Below are 25361 nucleotides of genomic sequence, written 5' to 3' on the forward strand. Positions count from 1 at the left end.
ATGCCTGTGAGAGAACATTGAGTGGGGCCATGCTGTGCTTCCTGCAGCATCTCAGGATTCTCATTCAATGCACAGGTGAAGGATGAATCACCAAGGTCATTGCACCCCAGGGTCCTAGGACATGGGGCACATGTATCAACGAGAAAGTCCTTTGTTGCAGTCCAGTTCGTATTGCTGGTAGAAATCACCCAACCAAGAGCAGCTTCTGGGAAAAAGAGATTTATTTTGGCTTACAGGCTCGAGGGGAAGCTCCACGATGGCAGGGGAAAATGATGGCATGAGCAGAGGGTGGACATTACCCCCTGGCCAACATAGGTGGACCACAGCAACAGGAGGATATGCCAAACACTGGCAAGGGGAAACTGGCTTTAATACCCATAAGCCAGCCCCCAACAATACACTCTCTCCAGGAGGCATTAATTCCCAAATCTCCATCAGCTGGGAACCTAGCATTCAGAACACCTAAGTTTATGGGGGACACCTGAATCAAACCACCACATCCTTTGCCAGCCCAAAGCCATCAGAGCCATCTTAAGGTATGTAAGAAGCCAATTTCCCCCCCTCACACCCCTAGGTCATGGTATCTCCTGAGAAAATGATGTCATATCCAGCCATCAAAAATAACATCAGAAGCTAATGGCTATTCTCTGAGTAGAGCTGATCATTAGAAAGAACATTTAGCTTACCTCTCTTAGACAATGTATGTATAGGTTATAAAACAACAACTTTAAAAATTAATTGCATGCAGATTTGCTTACAGAATCTCCTTGATTATCTGTGCTTTCTTAACTGAGTGTTGCTAGCTCAGGTACAATTGCCTTTTTTAAAAAGTATTTGTTTATATTTGTTTCATATTTATTTAAGAGAAAGAGAATATGAGAGCATAGGCACACCAGGGCCACCTGCCCCTGCAAACAAACTCTAGACACATGCACAATTCTGTGTGTCTGGCTTTATGTGACTACTGGTGAATTAAAACCAGGCTTTGTAAGCAAACACCTTTAACCATTGAGCCATCTCTCCAGCCCTGTGTTAGGGGTTTTTTTTGAAATTTTTTATTGACAACTTCCATAATTTTAGACAATAAACCATAATCCCACCCCATACACATTTTCCCCTTAACTCTACTCTGCATCAAATCCCCATCTCAATTACTCTTGTTTACTGTGATGTCATCTTTTCCTCCTGTTCTGAGGGTGTTGTGTAGGTAGTGCCAGACACTGAGGTCATGAATATACAGGCTATTTTGTGTCTGGAAGAGTATATTGTAAGCAGTCTTACCCTTCCTTTGGCTCTTACATTCTTTCTACTACCTCTTCCACAAAGGACCCTGACAGGCTTTGGACTCCTCTGTCTCTTCTTAGCACTATTGTGCCTTTTGAGTCATCCTAGAGATCACTGCCATCTGATAAGAGAAGCTTCTCTAACCAAAAATGAGAATAGCATTAATAATATGGGTCTAAACATTAAGAGAAGTGCTTACTGGGCAGTTTGGTGAGCATAGTATATGTATTTAGCTAGACACTAGCAGGCTTTATACCCCTAGGACTCATGACTACCCCTGTTGTCGGTTTTCAGTACCAGGCATGTATTCCTTCCCATGGAGAAGTCCTCCAGTGCAATTAGAGAGCATTTCGTTTCCCTCACAACAGACATGTCACTATTGTACCCATTGGCTCATTTGGCCTAGCTGGCCATCTTAAGCCTTGTAGTATCCACTGTTGTTTATCTCTACTGATGACTTCTCTCTCTCCCACTGAGCTCCAAAAATGTATCTTTTTCCAGCTTTCTGTCAACTGGTCTATAGAGAGGAGGTTTCCAACTGAGCTCAGCAAGATTTCTCAGTGACTTTGTAACCCAAGCATGTAGAGGAAGAGATTTCTGGTCTGAAATAGATTCCAGGTCAGCCTGGGGTCAAGTGAGACCCTGCCCCCAATAATGACAAAAGAACAAGACCGGGCTGGAGAGATGGCTTAGCAGTTAAGCACTTGCCTGTGAAGCCTAAGGACCCCAGTTCGAGGCTCGGTTCCCCAGGTCCCACGTTAGCCAGATGCACAAGGGGCGCATGCGTCTGGAGTTCGTTTGCAGAGGCTGGAAGCCCTGGCGCGCCCATTCTCTCTCTCTCCCTCTATCTGTCTTTCTCTCTGTGTCTGTCGCTCTCAAATAAATAAATAAATAATTTTAAAAATATATTTAAAAAAAAAAAAAGAAAAAGACCAAGGCCCTATTAATCAGGAAATGGCAAAGGCAATAATAGACAACACCAAAATATAGCTTATTTGAGAATGGTAAACTCAACTAAGAACACATCAATCAAATTTAAGACATAACCTGCCATGACATGAAAGGTGAGATTAGTACTGTCAGTGAAGGCCTATGTCCCTGGCTTTGTGTAAGTAGGCCCTGTTACTTTTTAGGATGGCTTCCAATCTCACCTGTGCTGAATGCCCACCTTGATCCCTCTCTATTGCACTCTGGATTTGGTTAGATTGTTTGAGTTGCTGGATCTGTTGTTCTGATAGTTGTGCTGGATGCTTTGTGGGTGGGGTAGGTAAGTTCTCTGGTGTTTCATGACACTACTAGATGGGGGAAGGGAGGATGTCTGGAGTTGCGCCTGAGCTGCTCACCTGCCCTGTTTGTGATCTCCTTCAGCAGCTGCTCCGTTAGTTCCTGTTGTCTTCCACTTCAGGTTTCTTGACTTTTTTTTTTCTTGACTTTGCCACAAGGTTGATGTGAGTAGAAAATCCCTTCACCTGGCTTCTGTTCCTGTGGCTCTGTACGGCACTGGGCTGGGCTGCACACAGATCAGCGCCACAGTGAGAGCCACTTTTGGCTGGTTTCCTGTTTGCTAGAATTCTAGGTCTCTCCTGCTTCTGTGCTGTGTTTGACAATTCCTTATACACCTTCACTTTTCAGTAGAAGAATATATTTTGCTGTTTTGTTTTTTTTTTTTTTTTTTTTCTCCCTAGGCTGCTTTGGCATGGCTACTATGCTACGATCTTACCTGGAAGTCTAAACAAAATATTTCATACACACACACACAAACACACACAAGTAAGCAAGCAAACAAACAATGCCTAGCAGAATATCCTTGTGTTAGGCTGTTGATGGGCTTTCCACCTCATTCACCTCATTTAAAGTCAGCCAGCCATGCACCTGTCATAGTACAATCTCACTACACTTTCTAGAGGAACAGACATTGCTTAAATCTTTGCTTATCACTAAAATAATGCAACTCCATTATAACATAAACCATGAGCAAGCTTTCTATAAATATTAAAATAGTACAACTCAATTATGACCTAAGAAGCAGCTTTCTGTTAATACCTTATACCAAAAATGTTTAAAATCTTTTTGTGCTTGCTTTGGCAGTACATAAGCTAAAATTGGAATGATATGAGAAAATTTGTATTTTTCAGAGAAAAAATATCAATACAAAATAGAGGGATTATTTGATGGGACTGATAAGTTTGAATTCTGACCCACCAAAGAGCATATTGTATTTTGATTCCCTACTGTCTTAGAAGAGGGAAAAAAGACTTGTCATGAATTCCTGGTTCAACCTTTCCTTCTACCAAGTAGAAAACTGGCTACTTACCATTTAATCCAAATAATTAATTTTAAGAATTAATGGAAAAGTATTACTGCTTTGATGATTATGTCCTTTTGGCTTTTTAAAGGCCATTTGAATAACCAAGGCAGATGTAATATCCATGTACAGTAAAAGTTTAAACACACCCAAGCCCCCACCTACAAAGAAGGCTTCTACAGGAGGAGGACAGATTGGAAATAAAACCAGAGCAGCAGGTTAAGTCCCAGTTCTGGGAAGGTTTTCAGTGCTTGCTTATCCTTGCTGGGTACAAAGGAGCTTAGAGTGAAGCTCGTGTTTAGAACTGGGTAAGCTGCTGTGCTGAGGCAGATAGAGGAGAACAGGAAGAGAAACTATCAGGGAGACTGCAGTGGTCCGGGGGGTCAGGAGAGAACCAGTACTGGGACATCAGTTCTTTGGGGTTTCTTGGTATAATTTGATACAGCCAAATAGTAATAGGTGCCGTCTTCATATCATGTCTACATTCATAACACCTTTGTGCATAGCTTCCAAGTTCACAAAATAGGAACACGTTACTACCACAGACAGTACCTCACCTCCCATGTATGTAAGGTGAACACAGAATATGAACACATTACTACCCCACACAGTACTTCGCCTCACATATACACAGAAGAACTCAGAATATGAACACGTTACTGCCTCACACAGTAATTCGCCTCCCATCTGTGTAGAAGAACACAGAATATGAACACGTTATGACCTCACACAGCACTTCTCCTCCCATGTGTAGAAGAACACAGAATATGAACACGTTACGACCTCACACAGCACTTCTCCCGTGTGTGTAGAAGAACACAGAATATGAACACGTTACGACCTCACACAGCACTTCTCCTCCCGTGTGTGTAGAAGAACACAGAATATGAACACGTTACTACCTCACACAGCACTTCTCCTCCCGTGTGTGTAGAAGAACACAGAATATGAACACGTTACTACCTCACACAGCACTTCTCCTCCCGTGTGTGTAGAAGAACACAGAATATGAACACGTTACTACCTCACACAGCACTTCTCCTCCCGAGTGTGTAGAAGAACACAGAATATGAACATGTTACGACCTCACACAGCGCTTCTCCTCCCGAGTGTGTAGAAGAACACAGAATATGAACACTTTACTACCTCACATAGTACTTGTATGTTGGAGAACACAGAATATGAACATGTTTCTACCTCACACAGTACTTTACCTCCCATATAAATAGAAGAAAACAGAATATGAACATGTTTCTACCTCACACAGTACTTCACCTCCCATGTATGTAATAGGATTCACTTACCTAGATCATCACATCTGTCTCTTAAAAATCTGATAACATTTGAGAGGGAGAGTTCTGTTTTAAACTTTTTTAATATTTTGTATTTATTTATTTATTTGCAAGGGCAGGGGTAGAGAGAGAAAGAGAGAGAAAGAGAAAGAGAGGACCAACACATGCCAGGGCCTCTAGCCACTGCATACAGGCTCCAGATGCATGTGCCACTTTGTGTGTCTGGCTTTATGTCAGTAGTTGGGAATCAATTCCAGGTGGTTAGGCTTTCTTTGCAGGCAAAGTGCCTTAATCGCTGAGTCATCTCTCCAGCCTGGCATAGAAATATTCTAGCAACACAGCAAGTATTAAGAGAGGAGAAGGCTGGACAGGTGGCTCAGTAGATTAAGTGCTTATGGATCAAGTCTGACTATCCAAGTTCCCAAGTTAGATCCTCAGAATTCATATAAAAAACTGGAAGCCATAGTAAGCTTCTAGAATCTCAGAAATGTCACTGCAAGATATGAGGCAGAGGCAGAAGAATTGTCCTGAAGTTCTGGATGCAAAAAGAAGACGGAGGAAAAATAAATAAATAAATAAACAGCAGTAGAGAAGGTTAAAAGCATTCTTGCCTCACATGAGGCAGACTAGTGAAGACAACCTAACTTGAATGTTGTCCTCTAACCTCCTCACACATTATACCATGCATACATGCACACAAATAACCAGGAATAATAATAAATAAGTAATGTTTCAAAAGATAAGGAAAAGAGAAAATTCCTCCCAATGAAAGCAGGCACTGTTAGCATCTACCACACATCACTCCAGACATTGCCCCATGGCTGAATTGAGGCTGGTAATGTTTGGACAGACAGACAGACAAATAAGAGAAGGGCTGATGTGGATGACATTACTGTTTTGCTTGACTGGGGGATGAGTAATTCATCCTTCCCCACTCAGAAGTCAGTAGATTTGCTGTGAAAATATGTAGTAACTGGTAACTCTGACTGGTATTGTGGTATCATCTCTACTATTGTCTATTTAAGCATTCCTTAGCATATTAATTGCTAATTCCCTAAGAAAAGCTGTTGCCTTTATAGCCAGATTCAGCTGGAAGCTTTCCCATTAGTTTAGGGGCCCTCCATAAGACCAGCTGACCAGGGCCATAAGTAAATGAGGAGAAATCTTAATGGGTCACAGTTACAGATTTTGTTTTATATTCTTCTTTCTACACATGTCCACATATTATTAGAAAACACTTTTCAGATCGGCATTTTGACACAAAGCAGCAAACTGACACAGAGGGGTCAATGGGCTTTAATAGTTCAGGGCCACAAGTGGAACAATTTGCAGCCTCCTCTGCTCTCCCCCAGGCCCTACTGATGGAAACTCTGCAAAGGGTGAAGAGATACCCATCATATGTATGTGCATACTGCCCAAATATAAAATTAGTGGGATAATCAATTGTTGCCATAATTTTTGGATACCTTTAATAACTTTCTTTTCTTGATTTTGTACAGAACTCCGTGTATTTCCTGACAGATTTGTGGTCTGTGTTAGTCAACTTGCTTTCAATCATGATACTTTGGCAGGTCAGAGTGAAAAATCGGTATGTATCCAAAAAAAAAAAAAAAATCTATAAGCAAATAAACTTGCTTAAATATACTGAGTTACCATTTTAAAAATAAAATCCTATGAGCCGGGCATCGTAGCGCACACCTTTAATCCCAGCACTGGGGAGGCAGAGGTAAGAGGATTGCTGTGAGTTCAAGGCCATCCTGAGAAAACATAGTAAATTACAGGTCAACCTGGGCTAGAGTGACACAACCTTGAAAATCCAACCTAACAAACAAATAAAAAGTCCTAGTGACAAAGGGTTATTTTCTATTGTCATTCAGCTGTGCTGTGTACTTCCAGAGATCAAAATTGTCTCACCTACTTGCATGATAACATTGATTCAGATTCACTTATGTGTTAGGTCTGTTTTCTTTTTCTTGAAGGACCCTGAAATATTTAATTTGATAAGGAGTATCTTTGTACTGTCAGTTTGAAACGATAAGGTAACACATCACAATTTTTTTTTTTTAATGAAATGAAACAAAATCCACATGTTTCCACTGGAAGTTTTCATTGGGGTCATTGGCTTCTGAATTTTCTTCCATGGTGAATCACGGACATTTTCATGAGAACCAGTACTTCTCCCCAGTGTATTATTTCTTAGCTGATAGAGTTCATTCTTTCTGTCCTTTCTCATGCTAAGCCTTGAGCACCATCAGTGCCTATAATTGCTGCACAGGAGTTCTCCACTCAGACAGATAAATAGAGTAAACCTACGTCAGAATACTTTAGCTTACAGCTGCGTCTTTTAAATTTAGCATGTGCACTTAACATAGTCTTGGTTGTGTGTATATGTGTATCTTGCTGCAATCACAGTTCAGTCTATGTAACTTATCTTTCTTTAATACTTCAGGCATACAACATGAACCTTCAACAAACAGAAAAAAATACATTACATATAGCAGACATTAACCCAGCCATGAAGTATGACATGATTATCATGCTTCTAAAATAATTTATGGGGTATTAGATTAGCTCTGTTGTTTATTATTTTTTAACCCATTTGAAATTTGGCCCACATAGCTTAAAATCAGCTTCTTATCTCATCTTAAATAAATATATACAAAGAGTGTTTCAGAGGCTCTACAAGAGAAGAAAGACCCAGAAAAATTAAATAGCAGAAAACTCATATTTATATTTAGATTCCTGTGTTTTGAGCAGAACATCCCTTTAGAAAAGCCATTATGACCCTTTTATTTCCTCTTCATCCATCAAAACACACTCTCCATATGTGTGTGTGTGTGTGTGTGTGTGTGTGTGTATAAAGTAAAATAAATTAAACAAATTTGGCAAAAAGCATTAAAAATTTGTCATTTGAAATAATTCCAGGATGTTGAATTATCTTAGTAAATTAGTTATTACTAAAGTAATAATGCTGTTGGCATATAATTTTAATATAATATAGCTTAACTGATTTTTCAGAGCAAAAAAGAAATTGATCTGCAGTTTAAGAAAACAGCCATTAACTGTACCAGAATGTTATTGCTTTCATATGGGATACAGGAGAAATTAGATCTTCTATCTGATATATAATGTTAATGCTTAGTATCTTAAATTATTAAGGAGGAATTAAAACATCTCAATACAAATGAAATGTTATCTCCCTTAGGGGCCCTGGTATTTATACAGATGTAAGTTTTCTGTATCTGCTGTAAAGCCTATAATCTGCAGGACTTCCTAAATGTTGACCAATCTGAGTGTTTTACATAAAGGAGTTCAGTTTCCTTATCTTTGGAATGTTCTGATTTCTTATGTTATCTTATATGAAATATGCCATTTACATTATGAAGTTCTTTCAATGTTTTGTGTGGCTATATTGGGTTATTCTTGGTCTTTCCATGGTTTCTCTTATTACCCATGCCTCATTTTCCCTTCACATACACACTTTTCCAGCAAAACAGACAAACAGGGAAACACTTAACAATAGTAAACAACTCTACCAACCAAGAGCAATCTCTGTTCACTTCCTGCCTAACTGATCACCTAAGTATTTCCCCTGCTTCAGTCCACCACATCCTCACACTTACTGTCATGAGAAGATGTAATCTATCCAGGTCAAGTGACAGCCCTCTCCTGCAAAATGCCCATCCTGTCCCTCTACCAGAAGTGGCTTGGAGCTTAATCCTCATTGATACCTGACCTCTTCAGAGTTCCCCTGTCTTAGCTATTAAGAATCAATAAACAACTGCCTTCTGCTTTAAATTCCCAAAGCTAGTGATGTACAACACCCCTAGGATTCCTTGACCTTCCTTCAAGCCCTGAATTATTTTATCATTTCACATTGATAATCGCCAAAGGGCAGGATCCATCTCATTCTCTCTTGATAATGATTCTCAAGGATTTTCTGACTGGGCAAGGTCTGGGAACTCAGCTTCCTGAGCAACTATATTGTCAGTTAACTGCAGTTATTTCTTATAGTTGTTTATATAACTTGCTCTTTTACACCCACAGAAGTGACTGGGAAGTGAGCTGGTACCTGAGCAGCAACCTGAGTGACTCCCTGATGCTGTAGCCCAGAGGAAGCTCTTCCTGTAACTCCCTGCCCCTTTGTATCATCTAAGTGTGAGTGACAGTTTGTTAGGACGTCCAGCATCATCCATTCACAACTGCTGTGCCCAGCCATCCTCCCAGCCTGCAGACTAGGAAGCCAGCTGTACTTAGCTCCTCAGTTCTTAAAGATGGCTGCACAAAAGAAGCAGAGTTCAGGTCAGGCAACACAAAGAGAAAAGAAATCCCTTCCTTTACATGGCCCAGAGCATGTTGTCATGCTGTCCCCTCTTCTCACTACTCTAGGGAGGTCTATTCTTCTGCTGTCAGCTTTCTCTGTCCACATAGGGACAGTGGCCCAGGGAGATCTTCAGTGTTGCAACAGCCCTGCATGAGCTAGGGATGTGGGAACGGTGATGTGTACTTTGGGAAGAAAGGGCATTATTATGAAATGAGTCACTGTATTTTTCTTGCTAGAGTTTCTCATAAGAAATCTCAGAACTCTTGTAGCCTCAGTTTTTGACCTATTACTAGATATGGAGCTTTTAAAGAGTCTATTTGAGAATTTTTACCTTTCATTATTTCTCTCATGTTTGTCCTTAGAAATATGAAGAATGTCAAGTCAATTTTTATTGGATTCATTTATACTCTATTTTGACATTTCCTTTCTTTTTTTAAAACAAACTCTAGTCTCTTGTATAGAAACTTTCCTTTTTCATATGTAAAACCTTAGAACTTTTGGGAAATTTAAAAGTATTTGTTAGTTTCGATGATTTCTTTATTAAAGTTATGTAAATGATCACAGAACTCTGCCTATATCTAGGACATTTCAGGGTCATAAGAAAGCTACTGTCTCATTGTGTCCTGGTTAGAAGCTATTGCTTGTAGTCTCCAGAGAGCACCCGTTCCCATCTGCTTGGACCATCACATGAAACATAAGGTGCTAAGTGCTGGCTTCATGTCAGTATCTCTACTAGACTTTGGGGAAACAACGTAAAGTAAAAATACTGCTGCCCTAAGGGAGCTTGCAATCTAGGAGATCAAGGCAACTGTATAGAGCATCCTGGTGACCCAAAAATGTATTTCAATAAGGCCTCCATTTTTCCTAAAAGCATTTCCATTCTTACTTTTGAACCCACAGCACTGAAGTCTGATCTTTTTGGAAACATGTAATAAACATGATATATACATTAAGACATTTGGATTCTCTGTCTTATTTTTCATCCGAGTTGTGGAAAGAGTATCAGGATTACAGACATCTCCCAGCCACTACAGGGTGATAAGACACAATATTTAAGCACTAAATTGAATGCTTCTCTTAAGCCACACTACTTTATTACGTTAAAAAAATTTTCTACTTTGTGAATATAAGACTGAAATGCTGGGCTATTTTTAGCATAGCTATTGTATTCTTCAGCTGTGTGAAATCCAACCTCTATGGGTCTAGCCCTCCTCCCTATCAAGAGGATGATATCACATTATCTCAAAAATCCTTTCTCACATGGAATAACTATTGAAAAAAAACATGAAAATGTGCTAAATAAGAACTAAAAAATAAATTTTACAAAAGAAAGCTTTACTGTTAGATTTTTTAATGCAATAAAAACTTGTAGAGTTGGATCATATTTTATTCTAAGAAAAATAAACAGAAGTTTCAAGAAAACATTTTAGACCTTGTGCTTTTAGAGCAAGATAAATAAACTAACAATTTGACGGTACACTAATTTCTATACTTGATGAAGGACTTTTAAATTTTTTATAGCTATTTCAGATCTTTTGAGAAAAGAACTCTGATTTTATTGTGCTGTAATGTTTGTGCTATAATTTTTAAATAAGCAATGGTTGGCTTTCCCATGTTTCTGTGATATATCATACACCTTAAACATCCATTCTTAGGGCTGGAGAGATGACTCAGCAGTTAAGGCGCTTGCCTGCAAAGCCTAAGGACCCAGGTTTAATTCCCCAGAACCTATGTAAGCCAGATGTACAAGGTGGCACATGCATCTGGAGTTTGTTTGCAGTGGCTGAAGGCCTTGGCACGTTCTCTCTCTCTCTCTCTCTCTCTCTCTCTCTCTTTCTATCTCTCTCAAATAAATAAATTTTGGGCTAGAGAGATGGCTTAGTGGCTAAGGCGCTTGCCTGCAAAGTCAAAGGACCCAGGTTCGATTCCCCATGACCCACATTAGCCAGATGCACAAGGGTTGCACACATCTGGAGTTCATTTGCAGTGGCTAGAGAACCTGGCACATCCATTCTCTCCCTCTACCTGCCCATTTCTGTGTCTCTTTCTCAAATAAATAAATAAGCCAGGCATGGTGGCCTTACTCGGGAGGCAGAGGTAGGAGGATCCTGTTGAGTTCAAGGCCACCCTGAGACTACATAGTGAATTCCAGGTTCAGCCTGGACTACAGTGAGACCCTACCTCAAAAAACAAGAATAAATAAATAAATAAATAATAAATTTTCAAAATCCATTCTTTTCTTTTTGATCATATTTCCTAAACAATGCCAGTGGTGAATTACATGGAGTCTTCTAAGAGATTCACGGAAAGGCTATTTATGTAGTTCATGTTTCCAGTGTTCTGAACTTAGTTCTTACTTGGTATGTGATTATCAAAATCCTACATATTCATTGTACAAAAAAAAAAAAAAAAACAAACATAGATTAAATCTAAATATAGGGCCTGGAGAGATAACTTAGCAGTTAAGGTGCTTGCCAACAAGGCCAAAGAACCCAGGTTCTATTCCACAGTGCCCACGTAAAGTCAGATGCACAGGTGGTGCATGTGTCTGGAGTTTGTTTGCAGTGGCTAGAGGTCCTGGCATGCCCATTCTCTATATATATACCTGCCTCTCTCTCTCTCTCTCTCCCTCTCTCTCTCTCTCTCTGTCTCTCTCTTTCTCTCTCTGTTTCTTTCTAAGTAAATAAATATTTTTTTAAAATCCAAGTATCCACAGAGAAAATTAAAATTACCCATAATGGAAATGATGGAGAATGGAGTTTAAAAGGGGAAGGTGGGGGGAGGGAGGGCATTACCATGGGATATTGCTTGCAATCATGGAAGTTGTTAATAAAAAATAAATTAACTTTTTAAAATTACCCATAATTCTCAGTCCCAAAGAGCCTTTGTTAGTGACCAAATTTATATCTCTCTATACTTGATATACCTAATAAGTGAGGTCAGCATAATTTATTTTAACTAGGACCTTATTTATTTGTGAATAAGTTTGTCTCTTCTATTGCTGTTTTTTTTGGGAGGGGTTGGGGGATTCATGGTAGGGGCTTACTCTAGCCCAGATTGACCTGGAATTAACTATATAGTCTCAGGCCTTGAACTCACAGTAATCCTCCTACCTCTCCCTCCAGAGGGCCAAGATTAAAGGCATGTAACACCACACCTGGCTTGTTACTGTGTTTATGTTTTCACAAGCTCCTTGCTATATGAAATGGCCTTCCCTAGTAGGGAGAGTAACTCTTGGTTAGTTTGTCACTTACTTTTCAATCACAGTCATCACTCTATGATAGGAGTCTCTCTCCTCAGATTCATAATGCTCTCTTCCTTGAGAATCTTGATATTATATTTAGTATTCAACAAGTATTGTATGGAATTTATTAGTTTGAGATATGGGGTTCTTTTCATTCTGTGTGTTGGTCAGATCATGCTGATCATGGCCTTTAGATTAAAGGAACAGGGTTGCAGCGATGGCTTAGCAGTGGAAGGTGCTTGCTTGCAAAGCCAGATGGTCTAGGTTTGATTCCCCAGTACCCATGTGGAGCCAGATGCACAAAAGTGGAGATCTTTTGCAGTGGCAGCAGGACCTGGTGTGACCATACTCACCCTGTCACTATCTCCCTCTCTGTGTCAAATAAATAAATAAAAATATTTTAAAGGGACAGACATGGTCTATCTGTCAGAACTACCAGGCTTCACTGTCAGGGCACTCATGACAATGTGGTATCTCTAGGAACCAGGCTCTGCTTTTGCTTTAGAAGGAAGACATCACTGATGCCACTGAGACATTGCCAATCTCTGCCTTATGCTGCATCTGAGTTGTGGCCAACCTGTGGAACTAGCTGCCAAGGCTGCGCCAAGACACCCAGCCGCACAGGACCAGGTCTTCACTGTGTCATGGTCTCATTCGGAGAATTACTGAGGTAATCCTAACCAAACAGAAAAGCATACCTAATCAAACACTTCTCCCAAGTTGCATTGTTGTGGAATGTGAAGAACTCTCATCATGCTGGCCACCTGCTCCTTTTCCAGGGCAAGGCTCAGTGTCAGAAGGTGGGTAGTAGACAGTCAAGGAACAAATTAGAGCAGTGGAATCACCTGGACCTATGGATAGACCACTTCCTTAGACAGGATGGGGTCGGTAGCAGCAGCACCACCTTCTGCCTTTAAGAAGCCTACCAACTGCTGATGAAAATGCTGTGGTAGCAATGAAAATACTCCTTTTTGTTTGATTTCTTTAAATTGTCACAGAAGATAAGAAAAAAAGACAAAAGATTAACTATCCTTACGTATTTGGTATAGTAACCTACTGTTTTTCTCCTTTCCAAGTAATAAGATTTTCTCAAATCTTTTAAAGTTTATTTTATATATATTTTATGAGAGTTTAGTACATGTATTTAATGTGTTTTTATTACATTCACCTCCCACTACCTTTTCTTAGCCCCTTCCTGCTCCCACTAAGCTTCCTCTTCCCAGATAGTCCCACTTCTAATTTGGTGTCTTATTTGGTGACCCACTGAGTTTAATAATGGTTGCTGACATCACTATGGTGGGCAATTATTTACTGGATCATGGGCCACTTACCAGTGGCTACCCACTAACTCCCATTCCACTAGAAGCCATTAACTGCCAGTAGCTCCTCAGGGAGGGGGGTTCTCACAAGTCCCTCCACCATCTATGACAGAAAGTTGATAGATCCAGTCTTAAGCAAGTAACCACAGCTGCGGTGAGTTGATTAGTTCATTGGCCATGTCATTTCCAAAAGAGAACATTCCCTGGTACTCCTCATCAACCTTTAGTTCTGTCAGATGTTTCAACAATAGTAATGTGAATTGAGATATTGAGACATATCATGTTCCATTCCCCCAAGGGAACTTGTCCTTGGATGAATTATAAGACTATGGGATAAATAATTAGCTAAAGTCAGTTTGAAAAGAATATCTGGGCCTTTAATCCTCTGGTTATTTCTCATAATGTTCCTTTCTATGTCTAGAGACCTTTAATCTCTCCTTGGTGCCTAGTTATGTCATGGATTTTATTAGGGAAAATATCTTGTGGAATGGAACAACAGAAAAAAGTGTTAGAGGGCTGGAGAGATGGTTCAGCAGTTAAGGCACCTGCCTGCAATGCCCTAAGGACCCTAGTTAGATTCTCCAGTACCCATGTAAAGCAGTGCGTGCATCTGGAGTTTGTTTGCAGTGACTAGTGGCCCTGGTGCACCCACAAATTCTCTCCCATTCTATCTCTCTCTCCTCCTCCCTCTCTCTCTTCCCCCTTCCCCATGCAAATAGTTTTCTTTCTTTGTTTTTTTTTTTTAAGATATTAGTTAAAATGGAAAGACCTGGCTTTGGCCACTGCCTCTCCTCTCACTCACTGGAGGCACTCAGATACATCATTTGACTTTAGTTCCTGTTAAACAGAGGTAAATTGGTGTCTACATGGAAGCCCGTGCAAGTGTCCTAACAATCAAGTGAAATAAATAATAAAATGGCTTGAACACTTTAAAGCACTAGTGAATTAATTATTGTCAGCATCATTTTCCTTCTTACCTAGAGAAGGGTTATTTTAAATGCCATTATGTCAGTTAACAGATTGTTTTCTGTCTTTTTCATGGTGTTTAAAATGAGAACAATATTCGATCATGTAAGCACATCACCTTATTTTTGTTTGTTTCCACTTTGCTTCTCAGCTTCATTTTGTGGCTATAAAGACTGAAAACCCAATAGACAAAGCAGTAAGTCTCCATTTAGTCCCCAGTCAGGGGTTGGAGCTCTGTTAACCAGTGTTCAGAGGAGGAGGAATTATAGAGACCACCCAGCTGAACACCTCACATGTCCAGTAGCTGCCAGAGCAGATAAGGCTTTGGAAGAAAAACCGAGTCATTTCTCCAAGGCAGTAGGCTCTGGGAGACAGCAGACTTCTCAGCCTGATTTTCTACAAGTGCATTCTCCACAGAACACCCACAGTGACAACATAAACGGGGTTCAATGTGTGAGTGGGCTCTGTTTGGAAACTTCATTAATGAACAGATGATTTAGAATTCACCAATTATTTTCCCAAGGAAACAATGTCTTGATGGGGATGAGGTTCAGTCCAGCAAAGCTATTCCTGTCAGGAGATGTGAGTCTTGGAATGAGGGGCCTGTCTGTATTCAAGGAAATAGCAGATCTTCCTTCCACATCCTTGGGCAGAGGGCCAACTCTGGGTAGAAATTTGAAACAAGACAGTCATCTATGATGTCTTCCCTCTGGCCTTTTTCCTCTTTCCCACCAGTACCCAGGGTTATTGCAGGTCCCTGTCTGGCCAGCCCTATCTCCTGTGTTCCTGGACTGCCTCATGCCTGGCTCTGTCCTCTCCCATCCCATGCAAGCCCACCTGCTCTGCCTGTGCCACAAGAGATGCCAGGCGAGCAATTACCTGCCTTGTTTCAGGTGTAGATATTTTCCAGCCATCACAGACCTTTCTGTCAAAAGAAGTGCTTTTTAACAAGCTGACCCCAAAGATGTACAACTTCTCCTTGGGTAATTTCCATTAACTTTCTGTTTCTCACAGCTGCTTCCTTTTACTTATAAATAGGGAATACTAAACTATGCTCCATAAATTTCCTAAACAATGATTTTAATGTGTATTTATGTTTTTCTGGTCAAAGTTAAATAGCGATTTTTTAAAATTATTTTCTTTATTTATTTATTTGAGAAAGAGAGAAAGAGGAAGGGAGAGAGAGAGAAAATGGGCGCACCAGGGCCTCCAGCCACTGCAAACGAACTCCAGATGCATGTGCTACCTTGTGCATCTGCTTACATGGGCCCTAGGGAATCAAACCTGTGTCCTTTGGCTTTGCAGTCAAGTGCCTTAATGGCTAAGCTATCCCTTCAGCCTTTAAATAGCTTTTATTCAATTCTCAGAATGGTCTTGAGCCTCTTGTTACCTGCTGGTCCAAACCTACAAATTCTCCAAAATGTCCATGTTTTGTCATACTTGTCTGGCACCAGAAGCTCAACAGTGAGGCTTAAGGCTGGTTTGAATTTACCTTTAGCTCCTTAAAGGTAAGTGAATGTGAACTGGGAAGGCTATGTGAAGTGTATACTTCTACAGATAACTTCCTTGATCTTTTTTCACTGATTGCATTGTTAGGGCAACATTCTTTGCACTTATTTATTGGTACTTACTGTGTATAGTATCTTCCTTGTCTCAAATTCAAAGTGAAAGAAAAAAGTAATTTTTTGACATAGAATGTCATGTAGCCTAGTGTTGCAGTCCAGTTCACATTGCTGGTAGAAATCACCCAACCAAGAGCAGCTTCTGGGAAAAAAGAGATTTATTTTGGCTTACAGGCTCAAGGGGAAGCTCCACGATGGCAGGGGGAAACGATGACATGAGCAGAGGGTGGACATCACCCCCTGGCCAACAGAAGGTGGACCACAGCAACAGGAGGGTGTGCCAAACACTGGCAAGGGAAACTGGCTTTAATACCCATAAGCCCGCTGCTAACAATACACTCCTTCCAGGAGGCATTAATTCCCAAATCTCCATCAGCTGGGAACCTAGCATTCAGAACACAAACCACCACACCTAGACTGTCTTCAAACTCTCTTGTGTAGCCAAGAATGATCTTGAGCTTCTGAACTTCCTGCTTCTACCTCCTGAATAGTGGGAGGTATTACACGTGTGTGCCACCATGCCCATGGCTTTGTTCATGGTAGCAAGGCACTCTACCAATTGAGCTATATTCCCAGGACCAAGAACGTAAAAGAAAATATCTTAAAGTAAAAAAAAAAAAAAAAAAAACAACTAGAATGTTTGTAAATAACCTGGATAATAGCATCATCAGCAAGCCTGACTTGACCTCTACCCAGAGGTCCACCCTTTCATGGAAAGCAAGGAAGTGAAGTGCTTGGAGGGAGAAAGCAAAAGGCATCTCTCACTATGGGAACTGGACAGATGACGGGCCTCATAGAGCTGTTGAAATGGGAAAGATCGTTCCTTCCTCATGGCTACCTCAGCTCCGTATGCCAGCTGCTGGTTCCTATCTCGTGTGCTTAGCCTGTGGCACCTCTAAGTCACATGTCTACCACCATTGTCCGGAGAAATGACTTCATTCTCATGGAATTCAGCACATGCCACTCTCCCTTTCATTTGACCCCCTTTTGTTTCAGTTTCTTTTTAAGTCAATATGCATGTACTTAAATGCATCTGTCCTTTAAGAGTCTATTGCACCTATTTTTCCCCTGTTTACTACTCTAACTTATTGCAAAATAATTTAAGAAAATATAGAATTGAAGTTTGGAGACTTGTTCATGGTTCAAACACATGCTTCTGCATGGTCATACTACATTGTCATCCGAGATTGTCCATGCTTTGGTTCAGTTGCTTCTCTGTAACTGACTCAGCCTTTTGTACAAGTTACATTTCCAAGCACAGATGCTCCAAAACCCACTAGGCATTGCAATAAATATGAGAGTGACTTCTTTTTCCTTGTTATAATTAGGTCATAAAGAACTGTAGGCCATCCTACTGTTAGACTCTTATCTGTTGCCTAAATAAGATGATATTATGCTTCTACTGTGCTTTTATTGTTTGTAAGATATAGGAGGCTGTCACATACAATAACTTATCCAGGGCAACAAACCTGAGAAGAGATTGTATCAGTTTTGAACCTTTTTATTTTCAAGGGACAGGAAGGCCAACTTCTAATGAAGCACTCAGTTTAAAAAAAAAAAAAAAAAAAAAAAAGGAGGAAGGAAAGGATTAATTTGTGGCACATGTTCTTGAGAAGTCCAGACTTCAGGTTGAGCTTGATCAGAGGCACAGCATTCCTCATTCAAACCCAGTCTTTCTCCCCTCCTGGCTCTGCCTTTCCCTGTGTTGGCTTCACCCTCAGCCTGTATGTGGTGGCTGGTCTTGACTGTTCTAGGACTTTGCCTCACAGGGAGAAAGAAATTAGACCTCTGTTCAAGACAGCTATGGCCTGGGCACCACTTCACTATAATGAATTCATTATTCCAGTTGTCCTGGATTGAGACATAGGCCAGTTCTGCATTTACTTATGGAGATAAGGTCTCTTGAAAAGCATGAAGATTTTATGAGTGTAGAAGACATGAACACTTAGGAAATGAATGAGTCACCACTATAGAGGTATTATTTTCATCCCCCTTTAGAAGATGAGGTAATAAGTCAGTTTTCTAAATTTCTCAGCCAGAGAGTGACCATGAAGAGCTTGGAGCCAAAGACTTCCCACTCAGTCCTGTCCCCATCCTGCACCTCCATCCCTGACTCTGAAAATAAGTGATGTGTGGTCACTGGACAGTGAGAGGATTGGACTGCCCAGGGCAACCGTCCAGACCCCATTTTGCCCCTTGAGAGGCATGACCTTAGGCACTTCTTGCTCCTTGTCTTCTAAATAGTTAACAGTCAGTGACAGTGCCTTCACACCCAAAGTTCAGTGATTCCCAGATGAGATGGCAGGGAATTGTGACTTTTGCAGTTGTAAAGTTCTTTAGGAATGAAAAATATCTCTTTTTGCAGATGCTATATGATTGGTAAGGCATCAAGGTTTTTTTTTTTCTCTCCAATAGTGTAAGAAATACTATTAAAAAATTGTGTAACACTTTCCAGTTTCTAGTGGGTGCTTCATATACTTCTCTGCACTCACAAGCAACAATGAAGCACAGCTGAGATTCCAATCATCCTGTGTTGAGAAACTGGCCTGGGACAAGGCAACAGTGAGTGGGAGACCTTGGACTCCTTTCCCCCTCAGCTGCACCCTCTACACCATCTCGACTTGATCAACTCTGTTTGGATCATGGCAGCAGAAAGATCATGTGATCATGAGGAGTGAGTGACAGTAGTAACACCTGGAGTGCACCCTAAGATAATATGTGTGTATTGTAATACTCTATTAGAGAATTGCCTACTTTTTAATTCTGGTTGTATTATTTCTACCTGGGATGTATATAGCACAGTCAGAAGAAATTGCTCTGCAGAACCATGAGAATAAGATTTAACTCTGGAAAGATAACAATTAAGAATACCTCATGGGGCCTGGGGAGATGGCTCAGAGGTCAAGGTGCTTGCCTGCAGAGCCTAAGGACCTGGGTTCAATTCCTAGTACCCACATAAAGCCAGATAAACAAAGCAATGCGTGCACCACTTACAGTGGCTACAGGTTCTGGTGCCCATTCTCTAACATACACACACAGTTTCTCTCATTGTAAATAAAATATTTTTAAATTTTTATTTATTTATTTATTGGACAGAGAGAAAGAAAGAGAGATTGGGCATGCCAGGACCTCCAGCCACTGCAAAGGAACACCAAACACATGTGCCACCTTGTACATCTGGTTTATGTGGGTCCTGGGGACTCAAACCAGGGACCTTAGGCTTGGCAGGCAAGTGCCTTAACTACCCAGCCCTAAATTTTTTTTTTTTTTAAAAGAATACCACATGGCTACATTAAGTACTACCTTGAAAAAGATCTCATAGCATGGAAAAGATTTTTCCCCTGCCTTGTCTTCATATGTTGTCTTAAAATCTTATAAACAACAGCTTGGTGAGATAGCCCCTAACACAGGTTTTCTGCTGTGGCTGTGAGGTCCAGCAAGAGGACTATTTGTCAGGGGTGAGGCTACATGAAGGCATAGTGAGGCAGGACTGACTAACTAGTGTACCTCCTGAACTCTTGGCATGATCAGTGATAGATTTGGCCCCAAGGATCCCCTCCCATTCTCACCTGAACTAATATTGATGTTGCCGTGCTTCCAGGTAGGTGCTCAAGCTTCAAGACTTTCACTCCGAGGCCCTGTTAGTCAGGTAGCCTTTGGCATTGCCATCTCTTGCTGCTTGTGCATATGGAATCAGGTCCTGGTCAGCAGCATCAGGTCCTGGGCTGCGGTGACAGGAAGAAAACCCACCTCACCACACTATATTGAGAGTGATCCTGGTACATGCCTACATCTCAAGGTTTCTCCCCTTTCCTGAAAAAATTCTTTACAGACCTGTACTACCCCATGCTATTGCCGATGGCCGGTCACCTGTTAAGCATTTGAAATGTATGGTGAATCAGAAATGATGGACATTAAGTGTAAACTACACACCAGCTTTCATAGACTTACTATATAAAATATCTCAATATTTTAGGTTGATTACATGTCACAATAACATTTTATATATCTTGTTAAATAGTATATATTGGAAGTTAATTTCACCAGTTTCCTTTTATTTTTTTTTTAATAGGCTGTAGAAAATTCCAGGTTACTTGAACAGCTCCCATTATATTTCTGTTGGAGAGTTCTAATCTCTGTTATGTTTCAACTTACGTCTTGGCCCTATCCTGGGTAGGCTTGGGTCCCAGCCCTTCATCCACAACAACTCATGTCAGCATCATCTTCCCCTAGTTGTCAGTTTTCACTCATAAAGATGAGCAGCAGCATTGCGTGCACTTGTCACCTACATTCTTCACTTGCCTCTGAGGACATAATGCTATCTTGTCTTTCTCTTTCCTTGCCCAGGGTTCCCTCTCTCTCCTTTCCTGGGTCTTCCTTATTTCCTCAACACTTTTTTCCCCCCTCATCCAGACATGTTTCCCTGCTGAGCCCATCCTGACCCAACAATGGCTCTGGAGAGGCTTTCCTAGCCTTGCTTGTGGTTTCTTTCTCACTGTGTGAAAGCTGACAAGTCCAAGAACAAGGCACCAGTAGGCTCACCATCTGGGAGGTTCTAAGTTCTGCTTCCAGGATGGTGCCTTATTGCTCTAACATCTGGAGTAGGGGGCAACATGTCCCTACATGGTAGAAAACAGAAGGGCAAGCTGAGCAAACTCCCTCTGCCAAGGGCACCTGATTCCATTCATGAAGGCAAACCCCACATGGCTCAATCACCTCTTAAAGGCTCTCCTCTAAATTCTATCACATTGGCAATACTTGAATCCACACCAGCACTTACACCTGATTTTTTGGTTTTACTTTCCCAAGCCTTCCCCTTCCTAGTATTTCCTGCAGTGACAAATGTACAGCATCCTTTATGCAAATCATGGACCTGGAGTTATACTTGACTTTAATTGCTCCATGTCTCCATATCTAGTTCATTAGCATGTTCCCAGTCTCTCTTCAAATTGTATTTCTAATATAACCTTTTCTTTCCAACAACCATTTCTTGCAGGGCTCATTATCTGTCAGTGGTCTTCCTCCCTTCATGTTAGCCCCTCTATGACAGCAAGATAAACCTTTTTTTTTTTTGAGGGCAGGTCTCACTCTAGCTCAGGCTAACCTGGAATTCACTATGTAGTTTCAGGGCAGACTCGAACTCACAGCAATCCTCCTACCTCTGCTTCCGGAGTGCTGGGATTAAAGGTGTGCGCCACCATGCCCTGCTGAAAGTTTAGTAGTTACCAGGAATTTGGGGGTTTTTTTGTTCTTTGAGAAAGGGTTTCACTCTAGCCCAGGCTGACCTGAAATTCAATATGTAGTCTCAGCTCAGGCTGACCTGGAATTCACAGCAATCCTCCTACCTCAGCCTCAAGGGGCTGGGAGATCTTTTGAATTGGGGATGAACAAAGTGAGCCAGCAAGCTGACTCCAGCGAAGCATTCCAAGCAGCCAGCCAGGACTCAGTCTCCCTGGCCGCAATGTTTTGGGCTGATCTCCCAGAGTGGGGTCTCTCAGGGGCTTGGACTCCCATCCCCAGCCAACCGTAGCCATTCCAAGTTAAGTATACAAGAACATGTGGTGTCATACTTGCATAGCTCATTTTGGTGGGGACTCTCCCATCATTTTTTCTGTCTAGGAACTTAAATTGCTTCCCAGTACCCCCACATTCACCTAGCTCAGCTCTCCCTTTGGACATAGGGTTAGACTGGCTTCAAACTTGAGGTGCATTGACTGGTCTCCAAAGCATCCCCAGATATCTAGAAAAGGCTTGATTGCTTTGCTATGGGGCCTCCCTCAACTGCACAGGTTCTTGAGGCAAGGAATATCCCATGTTATACTTCCAGACCAGTGACTTTGTCCTCCTTGTTTGATACTATTTACAGATAGAAAGCTTTAAATCTGATATCGTTAAAATATCACAAAAATTAAACTGAGGGGCATGGTAGTGATTGGACAGGTAGATAGGAATGGTGGACAGGTGTGCCAAGGACTAATATTTGCAGAATTTTATTCCTGAGAATATACAAAGAGCTTGCCTCCAGGGTTGTAAAGAATCACTTATGTAGAGGGCCATTCTTGGTCTCTGTGGTTTGTTCACTTCCATTCTAGAGTTGGAGGGCCAAAAGATAGCCTTTGACTATGTGAGGTTTGTCTGTATTCCTTGCAGTAGATCAGCTCTCTCTTCACACAGAATATAAAGAGTAGTGGTGACAACCTTGTGAACCTTGGAGGCATTCTTCCCTTCCCATATTCCACATAGTTGTACCTTGGAGTTTTGTCTCTGGGTAAACTGAGATTTCATTTTTATACCAGATGTGAAAAGCAGTAACAATCAGAACAGAACCCTCTGAGAAATCCTGTTCTCAAGTGGTAGCCTCTTAGGGGTGTGGGGCATAAACAGGACTACACCAGACACCAGAAGCTGTGACTTAGTGACAAAGGAAAGAGAACTGACCCTGGAAATGTGTGAATAAGAGATTTCTAATGAGATCTGACAGTTCAAGGGCTGTAGAAGCAGGCTAATCTTTCTTTTCCTGCCCACCCAGCCTTCATACAAATGTAAATATGCCTCCTTTAGCAAACTGCCAGATGTGGTTTTAATTTGGAAGCAAGTGACCTGTCTTGCCTTTCTCTTCTTTCTTTCTTCCTTCTTTCTTTTCTTTTCTTTTCTTTTCTTTCTTTCTTTCTTTCTTTCTTTCTTTCTTTCTTTCTTTCTTCCTTTCTTTACTTCCTTCTTTTCTTTCTTTTGTCACAGAATTTGTATTTTTTGAACTTGACATTTCAATCATCTTTTCTGTTGTTCTTTTTCTTCCACTGTTATTTTCCCCAATGCTGTCAGAGAAATGTGGGATGAAAGTAGACTGTTGAGTTTCTTGAAGTTTTTGAAGTTCCAGGAGGAAATACATGTGCTCTGCAAACTAAATTTAAAAAATAGGCAGTGCTTGCTTGAATCCAAGATTTGAAGGTGTCACTATCAGTATATGGTACTTTGTGTAATGTGTGCAGAACCATTGTTGTTATTTATGACCCTGTCTGCCTTCCATTGTGGACTTCTTCCAGCCTTGGGGAATTTACATCATTCCTAATAGCAAAAGGCTTTCTGGTTCCCACACAGTTGTTCAAAGCCTGACTCATGCGCCTCATGTTAATTGTTCAGCTCAGAAAATACAGCACTTACAGGGTGTGGCTGCAAGGGGAAAATCTACTGTACTTACAAGACATGTTTAGAAGTGTTTCACATATAAATCTCTATCGCTTCCAATCTCAGCAAGCCTGTCTCCCACTCTTTCCCTTTCTCTCACTCATTTTTCTCTCTGTTAAACTATTACTCTTTTTTAGCTGACTAATTTAAAGGATAAAAATGGGCTATGGAGATGGCTTATTGGGTGAAGTACTTGACAACAAAGCATAAGGACCTGAATTCCAATGCCCAGAAACCATGCCTGGTGGTACACCTGTAATCCCAGTGCTGAGGGGTGTAGACAGAATCCCTGGGACTCAGTGGCTAGTCTAGCCAATTCAGTAAATTCAGCCACAGACCCTGTCTTAAAGAAGAATAATAATTGAGAAAGATACCCGACAATAATGCTGGCCTCCACATGAATGTCCACACACATATGAACATGCACATACATGTACACACAGTGCATATGTACACACAAAATATATGCACACAAAACAATGTATATTAACACAAAACAGAATGATGCATCAAAATGTAATAGAATCCAGAAAAGCCCAAAATATTCTTCCGTCACCATTACATGGACCTGGTTACAACCGGATATGACTGAGTGAAGCTGGCCTGGGTTCACAGCCACAGGCAGTGCTCAAGAGCTCAAGACTCCTCACAGCTTGGTGGTGTGAGCAGTGATTAGCTACAGCCTGCCACACCCGGGCGGGGGGGGGGGGGGAATACTCCAGCCTAACAATGATGGTTGCCAGAATCTCTGGGACTGTCACTGTTCATTGTCATGTAAATCCTACTTATGACCTACCAAAATGTTCTTTGTAATAGTGACATTGTACTGGAATTTGATGGGAAAGAGTGCTTAGTGTCCCAGAAAGCAAGAGTAGTTAACACCTTGTCTGGGTTATCAGCTTATTCCGAAAGGAAAAAGTTCCATAAGCTTTTTATGAGTCAGTGTGGGCAAAGGTTGGAAAGTTTTTAAATGTTATAATTACCTCCTCAGTATATTCCAATGGGTATATAAAACAAGGCAGATAACCTATGCATTCTATAGAACTATAATGGCTTATATAAGAAAGGGAGACAGTTTATTATTTGTTTTTGTTTATGATAGACTGAACTTTTCAAGATGACACTATTAAAAGGTTTAACTTGATACTGTGTTAAGGGTTACAAAGGCCACATTTCTGTATTTTTTATTTATTTATTTATTTGAGAGTGACAGACACAGAGAGAAAGACAGAGAGAGAGAGAGAGAATGAGCACGCCAGGGCTTCCAGCCACTGCAAACGAACTCCAGATGCGTGCGCCCCCTTGTGCATCTGGCTAACATGGGACCTGGGGAACCGAGCCTCGAACCGGGGTCCTTAGGCTTCACTGGCAAGCACTTAACTGCTAAGCCATCTCTCCAGCCCACACATTTCTGTATTTTTAAATACAGAATTTATGCATGAATTCTTAGAATAACCAGGGTGTTGATCATTCTAATACCAAGTCTTCTCTCAAACATGCTGACTCCTGGTTCAGTGATTCTGGGCTTTTACCAAAGTCTGGGTCACAGAAATACCAAATATTCTCCAAGAGTCCCCAGATGGTTTACAATCAACATGTTTTATATTACTGTCCCATATGTTTGTGCTACATACTAATGTATGAAATGTGTTGACTTGAAATTGTAATTTACCATAAAGTCCCAGATGAAACAGTTAAAATATCCTATAACAGCAATTAGTTTTATTTGTTCTTTATAAAGATAAAGCTTTTCTTATGAGCATTGAGAGTATAACTGCTTTCTCTCATCTTCAGCTAATAGATTTCTGGCTAAACTCTTG

The 25361-nt window shown here is 40.9% G+C and overlaps 1 protein-coding gene across 1 annotated transcript in view; it reads left to right on the plus strand.

The window, feature by feature from the left end:
- LOC101596825 (SLX4 interacting protein) overlaps positions 1 to 25361 on the plus strand; it is a 211312-nt gene that overhangs the window by 183439 nt on the left and 2512 nt on the right. Inside the window, 1 exon segment of the mRNA XM_045157544.1 lies at positions 6381 to 6469. Within this exon segment, the coding sequence (XP_045013479.1) occupies positions 6381 to 6469 (89 nt within the window).

Source organism: Jaculus jaculus, chromosome 8 (assembly GCF_020740685.1).
Source record: "Jaculus jaculus isolate mJacJac1 chromosome 8, mJacJac1.mat.Y.cur, whole genome shotgun sequence".
Classification (NCBI taxonomy): domain Eukaryota; kingdom Metazoa; phylum Chordata; class Mammalia; order Rodentia; family Dipodidae; genus Jaculus; species Jaculus jaculus.